Source organism: Lepisma saccharinum, chromosome 29, assembly GCF_977018435.1.
Source record: "Lepisma saccharinum chromosome 29, izLepSacc3.1, whole genome shotgun sequence".
Lineage (NCBI taxonomy): Eukaryota > Metazoa > Arthropoda > Insecta > Zygentoma > Lepismatidae > Lepisma > Lepisma saccharinum.
In genome coordinates, this window is record NC_139257.1 from 28,051,838 (window position 1) to 28,060,944 (window position 9,107).

Sequence of the window (9,107 nt, forward strand, 5' to 3'; positions counted from 1 at the left end):
CCTAATCGTTACCACTATAAAAAAAAAAATGCTATATTTGACTCAGAAGAGCATGAAACGAACGTATCTGGTTTACTGCAAAGAAAAAGGCAAAATTCCGCTCCACACTGATGACGCACAAATGATGGACAATTTCTGTATTCCTGCGGCCACATCTGATCAGAACTTCACTCCACACACGTGCAGGTTAAATGTCAACATGTCGACGAACAGGTTGCGGCTGTTAACGCTGATTTTAACAGCATGTTTTCCACCCAAGTAGGCCACTACTGGCCGACACCTCATTTAGGCTTGAACCACGACGGACTGTAACATATTACCTCACTGAACCATCCTGAATATTTCTAGTTCTGAGGCAATGAAACTTGAAATTTGAAAAAAATCAGTTCGGCGTGTTTTAAAATATTATTAGTTATGTTACACATCAATCTTGTGATATATTAAAAAATAAAAGTATTCGAATTAAGTTTTAAAACGCTTATGTATGTTAGCAGTTTAAATATGAATTAAGACGTAACATCACGGAACTTAAGCTTCAACGGTGTAAGATATAATGTGGAAAAGATATAAAGAATAAAGATCAGGGGTGCCAACTTGGGTAGATTCAAACGTTTCGATTATAAGTTCACGAACGACTCGTAAATCTTCCCTTCCATGTATTTTTATATTAATGCTCACCAATAATGCATCATAATATACTTTTAAAAAATATCTGATCTCAATAAGTACTCCACCACAATAACAAATATAAGAATAATACGACAAATTATTGGGTGGGCTCGGGCCTCACGGGCCCATATAAGTTGATGCCAATGGAAAGGACAGAGAGGAGAGTAAAGCGACAATAAGAGAGAAGGTAACAAAGTAAAGCCAGAAAGGGAATTCAATGGACAAGCACAGAGTGAAAGGCAAGCGAAAAAACAGAGGCAGGGAAAGGGAATGAATGTGAGAAAAGAGAGGAAAGAAAATAAAGAAATGGGGAAAAGAGACAAGAAGAAAGCTAGAAAAATAGAAACGGAAAAGGGAGAAAGAGAAAACAGAGGAAAGCAAAAGAAACAACGTAAAGAAAGAGCGAAAAGAGGCAGACAGAAATTGAGAAAAGACATACCGAAAAAGCAGAGGGAAAGAGAGATGGGAAAAGTGAAGGAGAATACCATCACTGTAAGGGAGAACAAATGAGAGAATAGAAGGAGGAAGGAAACAGAATCCAGACAATAAAAGGTGAAATTGAAAGAGGAGGAAAGCAAAATAAAAGTTGTCACGTGCCAGTTCCGACGACACAATGGGAAATTCAAGAAAGAAATGTTTCCCGAGAGTGACGATAGATGGCAGCATGCCATATAAATAAGAGCAGAGTTTATTGTAGAAAATAGGAGTGGAGAAGAGCGATTATATATATTATAGTAAATGAAAAATACATAAAGGAAGAGTATAAACATTACAGAAGGAATAAATAAAATGTTATATATAGCCAATTAAGATAATTAAGAATATGCTCACATATGAAACAATTAGGAAATTTAATAAGTGAGCAAATTAATTCACGGTACTACTTTACTATACCAGAGACACCTATCAATGATTTATTTTGCAATTTTTTACATTGCTAACGTACTATTCTGCATTGCGGAACATTTATTTAGGTGAAATAATCAATTTCTAACCAAAATAATGTCTATTTCTTACATTAACGGGTACTTACTGTTGTTCCATATTTCCCACAAACCATCCACGGGTAGCCCCAAAAACCATTGAAGTTAACCCAAAAATTCACGATAGCCCCACGAACCATCACGGGGACGAGGTATGCCTGCTAGATTAGGTTAGGCCTGTTAGGTTAGGTTCCATTAGCACTCATTTCGTTCAATTTAGCATATACGGACAACATCGTGGTGGCAGCAGCAATAGCGCATCGGAAATAGATTTTCGTAGAAAACCACATGCATTCGCATTAAAATGGATCAAAACTACATTCCCGAACATCAACAACGCTACAGAAAATGATTTGCGTAAGTACTTTCTCCTGTAAATTTGAAGAAATACGTCTCTGGTATAGTAAAGTGTTACCTAATTCAGAAATGTATCTCCTTTTTGATCCTAGTGATCAAAATTTGATTTAATACTTCTGACGAGGAGAACATCGTCAACTTTTGTATTTGTCCGTCCCTCGGTGGCACTGTGTTCAATTAGACGCCCCGAAGCACTTACGGTTGCGCTCCTTATTAGACGCACTGGGCCATAGGCAGCGCTTGCTGTTAGCGATCCTGGGCTATTCCCCTTTTGGTCGTTACGTAGGAGGTGGCGCTATTGTCAGTTTAGTCGACCCTACTCTTTCTATAATTATAGCTTGCGTCGTGCCAAAGAAGCGGGAAAAACGAGCGCATATATGTAATAAATGAGATTACGCTTTAAAGGCAAGGACAATAAATTAGAAGAAAGAAAAGAAGAATAAGTCTTTTCCAAAAACAGAAAGAAGAAGAAGCCTTTCCTTAATCAAAGATAGAAAGGATGAAGAAGCCTTTACCAAAAAATTGAAAGAAGAAAAGAAGAAGAAGCCTTTTCAATAATCAACGATAGGAAAAGAAGAAGCTTTCTCTCAAATCAAAGATAGGAAGGAAGAAGAAGCCTTTTCCCAGAATAGAAGGAAGAAAAGAAGAAGCCTTTTCCCAGTAATTACGAGAATAAAGAAGAAGATGATTCAATGTATATACAAGCATCGCTATATATTTTCTCTGTATTGTGTATAGTTTTCAGAATATAGATCCGCATTTAACTATATCCTCTTGGCTATAAAAACGCTTTCTTATTTTCAATTCTCAAACAAAGAACCTATCCCCTGAGATTAAGATGTATCTGTAGCCGTGGTAAATAACATTTTGAGTACGTACCCCCAAGGGCGTAGCAAAGCGAAGGAAAGGGGACTGAATAAAAAAAAGGCATTAGGAAAAGGCACTGAAGAAAGAAAGGAAAGAGATGGGGAAGAGAAGCAAAGGGTAAGAACAGAAAGAAATGGGGAAAAGAGACAAGAAGACAGCGAGGAAAAATAGAAACGGGGCAGAGAGAGAGAGAAAACAGAGCAAAGCAAAAGAAACAACGCAAAGAAAGAGCGTAAAGAGGCAGACAGAAATTGAGAAAAGACATACCGAAAAAGCGGAGGGAAAGAGAGATAGGAAAAGTGAATGAGAATAACATCACTGTAAGGGAGAACAAATGGGAGAATAGAAGGAGAACAAATGGGAGAATAGAAGGAGAACAGAAACCAGATAATAAAATGAGAAATTGAAAAGGAGGAAAGCAAAAGAAAAGTGAAGGTTGAGTTGAGTTTTGTTTTAAGTCCACTTTATGCACAGTAAGGCTAATCGGGACTGGACCTACAGTTTTAAAGTGGGATCCGAACCACTTGTGCCTCCACCGGGTATCGAACCCGGGACCCCTTGATTACAAGGCGACGACGCTACCACTGCGCCATCGGGGAGGCCGAAAAGTGAAGGAAAGGGGACTGAATAAAAAAAAGGCTTTAGGAAAAGGCACTGAAGAAAGAAAGACAAGAGATAGGGAAGAGAAGAAAAGTGCAGGAAAAGTTACTGAAAAAGACGAATGGAATGGAAAGAAACTGAAAAATGAAACGATAAGAAGGAGAACAGTAAAGGAAAATAGGCAGAAAAAGGCAAGAGATATAGAAGAAAAGGGTGTGAAGAACAAGTTTCGAATGAATGGAATCTGGATGATTTGGTAGAACCGTTCGGGACATCTGATCGTAATTCCATGAACACAGACACAATGGACTGCTTCTTGGAATTCTTTCCAAGAACCTCAACCTTGCCCCGTAACTAGTTCTTTTGACCTTGGTGGCTACAATGCGTATGCCTCGAGCGCGCTACACAATAAACAAAAGCAGGTTCTTGAATGAATTGCGTATCGGACTTTAGTAATGCGACTAGAATAGGGGGTGGGAATAAGCACTTGATACTTCCTGGACTTGAAGTTCGATCTGAGCAACCCATGTTAATTATTCGCTGCGTTGAGAAAGTTACCTCAGAAAGTTAACTCAGTTACTCATTAGACAAAGTAACTCGGTTACGGTTGTCTTAGGTTTTCTCAATTTCTGTCCTCTCTCCTTCTTTTCGTCACTTTATTTGATTTCCTTCTCTCTCCCTTTTCCCTCACTTGATTTATTTTCCCCATTCCCTTTGTCACTAGCTTTATCGCTTCATTTTGTTTCCCTTTCACTCTTATCGCTTTTATTTCGCTTTTCCTCTCTAACTTTCATTCTTTAGTCGGATCACCTCTTCCTTCCCCGCCCCCAGTGTTGCCACAATATGAGGGCACAATTTCCCTTTCCAAGGGGCAAAATTTCCCTTTTTGGACCAATTTTTCCCTTCACCTAAGCAAATGATATAATAATAATAATAATTAGTAGTAGTAGTAGCAAAATTATTATTAGTGGTGGGTGGAAGCAGTAGTAGTACGTAGTTAAGTATTCCGTTAAATTCGGTTTGAATAAGAAATATTTTTAGAAAATTCACATTTCAGTTTCATCACTTCCTGACCAGATGTCCAAGGTTTGAATCCTGGTCAGGAATCCATTAAATCGTTAATCCTCATAGTTACTATTTATTCAAAGATGCATAAAAGCAACGTACAATAAAGTTAAAGGAGCAGAAGCAAGTAGGAAGAGCAAAATAAATAACAATGTGGATATGAAATTCAAAATTAACATAAACGTAATAATGTAATCAGATTACCTTAAAATTTCCCTGCAATTGTGGTATTTTTCATCGAAATTCCCTTTTGGCTAAAATTTCGGTCCGAATTTCCCTGCAAAAGGGAAATTTCCCCTCATGTGGCAACACTGCCCACCCCCTCTCTTTTTTCCACAAACATATATCCTTTCATGCGTGTCTGCCTCCCAGGCTTGAATCTCAAGTCATTGTGAGTGTCTCTTCATCAATTCCATCATATCATCATTCATTCTCATCTTCGCGATTAGCCAAAAGTGACAGAAAAGCAAAGTAAAATAAACCAATCACTCTCTCCCTTTCAATCTGTTCTTGTGGATACAATTTTCCTCCTGTTTTATTTTTTCTCGCTTATTTGGTTTCCAATCTTATTCTAGATATAACTCGAATAACATGTTTCATACACATGTTAGAGGACTGTTTTCTTTTTCACCGATGACCATAAAAAATTAATGAATTTTCGTTAAATTATAATTAGCCTCATATTTCTAAATATAAAATATAGCGGTAATAAAAGTAATCATATATATGTACTTGAAACGAAGTTTAACCGCGTTACATTTATTCATTTAAAAAATAACTATTACTTCCATAGAATTCCCACATCTACCTAGGTATATTCGTCAATTTTTGGACACATTTATCGAGGAAAGCTTAATGATTGCAATCTCACTTTATATTCGCCACTGTATTGTGATTTTCACCTGAAATACGCCTCTACTGTTTTTCGCGTAGATCCCCTTTTGTCCTTACGATGTTTCAACATCGGACGAAAGGGGGGGGGAGGTCCTGTAGAATTCTTTACAAAGCGACAGATAAAAGATCTGACATTTACGCCCATTTTAATAAAAGCAAATATAATGGCCCTAGTTAATTGATTTATTTGGTGTTTTAAGTCCACTTTATGCACAGTAAGGCTAATCGGGACTGGACCTACAATTTAAAGTGGGATCCGAACCACTTGTGCTTCCACCGGGTCCTAGTTAAATCGCCTAACCTAATGTAATGTAAACATATATAGCTGAGCTTTGTTGTTAATGTTAATTGTACACACATTAAAGACAAACATTGCGCTGAGATCCCCATAGAGCCTTCGCTTTGCATTATTTGGAATTAGAACCACTAAAATTATACCAGAGATAAAAATTAGATTATTTCATTACCAGACATATAGACATCAAAAAGACGCAACTTTCGCCCGCCCATGATTGCATGCTTATTAATACGAATTTTAAACATAAGGTGCGAATCTCTTGTTCAGAGATTTTTCTATTTTTCTCTTCGTGCTACACGCGATCATACTTGTCTACTGTGGCACGTTACGCTCAGAGAAAAACAACAAACTTTCTTAACAGGTTCCTCCAAATGTGATCTCGTAAGCAATATTTGAATATTTTCCCGAAGCCTTTAAAGGTTTGTGTTCATATGCTAATCGGACTGAACCTGCAGTTTATAACCTAGCTGAGTTATTGTTTGAAGTCCACTTTATGTACAGATAGGCTAATCGGGACTAGACCTACAGTTTAAAGCGGGATCCGCACCACTATAAGCCTCCACCGGGTATCGAACCGGGAACCCCTTGATTACAAGACGAACCTACAGGTTAAAGTGGGAACCAAACTACTGTGCAATGCGCCTCTACCGGGGATTGAGCCCAGGATCCCTTGATTGCAAGCAGGCAACATTAACATTACACTATCACACTTGACTTGGTATAAGGGAGTCACGTCTTTACTTATTTTCGTAACTTTTAATGTGTTGTATTAATACCATATTAATGATGGGCGGGCATTGTTTAAGGTAATATTGCCAATAAAATATTTAGAATGAAATAAATAAGCTGAACATCATGCATCATGGTCAAGAAAAGAAGTACACAAAATGATGAATTAAGTAAAAAAGAAAGGTAAAGGGAAAAAACAAGTGGACTGGAAACAACCTTGTGTGATACAAAAAAACGTGAGGGTGTAAAAGGGAAAAGCATTGGGGCATAAAAAGAAGAAATGTAGTAGGTTACAAAGAGCCATGCAATCTACGAGCCATAGACTCGTAACACCTGTCCACTTACCTGGATCCAGAAAGGCAGGTAGAATCCGGAGCAGCACAAGAGAGCGGCAGCCAGGGACAAACAAGCCCAGAAGACTCCGACACCTGTCAGCGACGTAGCCATAATGAAGGCAAGGGGCGTACCTTCTTCTTCGGAACCCTCGAGGGGAAAGGTTAAAAAAGGAAAAAGGCAGGGAGGGTTAAAAACAGGAAGACTCGCGATCACTTACAAGAACGGAATCACAGAATTGGCACACGAGAAACAGGACATATGGCGATACCTGATGCAGTCAGGTACATGTAACACAATCACTGCACTGAATACACACAGATAAAATTGCACCTCACTTTCTGAGAGCTGTTTTCATACGGTATGACCTCCAGCAAGTGTGTAAAGTTTGTAAAATACGTACGCGACTCGTAGCGCCATCTAACATCCACCGCTAATGTTAACCATGTCTTGTAGCTTGCGCAATATTTCGAAGCTGTTGCTCTTCTTATTTCAGTTTTCTGCGAAACGAGAACTATTTACAAGCTGCGTGTTCTTACTTGATCACGACACACAGGGACCGTTTTCTCAAACTTCAAGTCTTCGCACGCAATGTAACTTGAGGCGTGAATATGTAAGACGAACTTTTTTTGGCACGTGAATTGAGGAAGAATCGCGAAAGAAACTTTGCACAGCTCCTCTAAGGAATACTGAACTGGCACCAAGAGTTGCGAGAACGGGGCACCAATTAGGCGTCGCAGGTGCATGAAAAGCACCAACGTTACGAAAACCTTATTACGTCAAGAGTCGAAAGCACACCTGGAGCCCTCTCGCGGACAAAATTGCAAGGCCTTCTTGTCGAAGCGAAGTCTCTCTTGCGACTGGCTGCCGTCGTTCTCCCCATCAGCCTGCGTTGGGCAAGCAAGGCATGGTTGCCAACTCGCCACCTTTTTGACCAGTTCTAGTGCTTTTTCAAGCCGAAAGCTGTTTATCATTACTCTGTCGGTTATGTCGGCATCTTTTAAATTGCGAATGTAAAGACGAGATGATACCATACTAACAGACAACAGGGGCGTGTTCGGGGCGGGGTTGGTGGGAGTTTCACTCCCTTTGAATAAACTTTCCTTTAAAAGGGGGGGGGGGGTGAGGGAACGCCTTTTGCACGAAAGATGGTAAAATATATTGCTGAACAACAAAAAGGTAATAACACGCGTTACGAAATCCATGACTAGTTTAGTACGTTGGGTTATATGCTGTAACAGAATAGAGTTTCAACACGATTCATATAGAAATAAAAGCCAAACTTTTTAAAATAAGTTGAATTATTATTTTTATTTATTTAGTTTATCCACGCCTCCAGACTAATCGCCACAATGTGAATGATTGATTTAGGTGGTTTTGCGTTGTTCTTCTGCCACTTTTCGCTAATCGCGACGATGAAGATGAGTAATGATGGAACTGATGAAGGGACTCATAAAGAACACCCATTCCCAGGACGGGACTCGAACCAAGGAGCTCTGGCGTAGTAACGCGGTGTGCTAACCACTCCGCCGGAAGTCGGCACGATGTGTCTGAATGACTGAAATAAGCAAGGTAACAAATAGGTTCTTCACAAGAACCAATGGCAACGGTCTGTGCTTCGCGAGCGAAACTCTAATAATTTGCTCCGGCCCCCGTGGCGGAGTGGTTAGCACATCGCGCTACGACGCCAGGGGTCACGGGTTCGAATCCCGGCCTGGCCATGGATGTTTGTGAGTGTCCATTCGTCAATTTCATCATAACATCGCTCATTCCCATCTTTGCAAATTAGCCAGAAGTGGCACAAGAAGCGAAGTAAAATAAATCAAATCAATCTAACCTCAGAAGCCAGCTATCCCTCCCGGATGGCGTATTTGTAATGTCGTTGCCTAGTAATCAAGGAGTCCCGGGTTCGATACCGGGTGGAGGCAAATTGTAGGTCCAGTCGCGATTAGCCTACCTGTACATAATGTGGACTTATAACTACAACAACTCAAGAAGCCAGCTATACATTTCCATAGATAAACAATTTCCAAGTACCTGACGTAAGCGGTGATCTCCAATATCACAACCTTCATGCATCATTAGAATTTATTGAATCTACATTTATTCAAACTTTACAATTTTTAGCACGATCCATTATCCTGGATCAAGACCTGGCAAGCCCAGGAACATGGCAACCCTTTGGAGATAAGTTAATACTGTTCTTCTCCCAAAATAGATACTAACTGGGTTAGATAGTTATATCGGTTATACTAAGCACCTCACTCACTATATAATGCAAATATATACCCTTATTCCTTTCCGATGGCGCA

General features: G+C 39.5%; 1 protein-coding gene across 1 annotated transcript in view; it reads right to left on the reverse strand.

The window, feature by feature from the left end:
* LOC145981349 (LHFPL tetraspan subfamily member 6 protein-like) overlaps positions 1-7,644 on the reverse strand; it is a 257,027-nt gene extending 249,383 nt beyond the window's left edge. Inside the window, exon 1 of the mRNA XM_083114580.1 lies at positions 6,808-7,644. Coding sequence (XP_082970706.1) covers positions 6,808-6,909 — 102 coding nt within the window. The 5' untranslated portion in view covers positions 6,910-7,644. The remainder of the gene's footprint in view (positions 1-6,807) is intronic.
* Between the last annotated feature and the right edge of the window lie 1,463 nt (positions 7,645-9,107).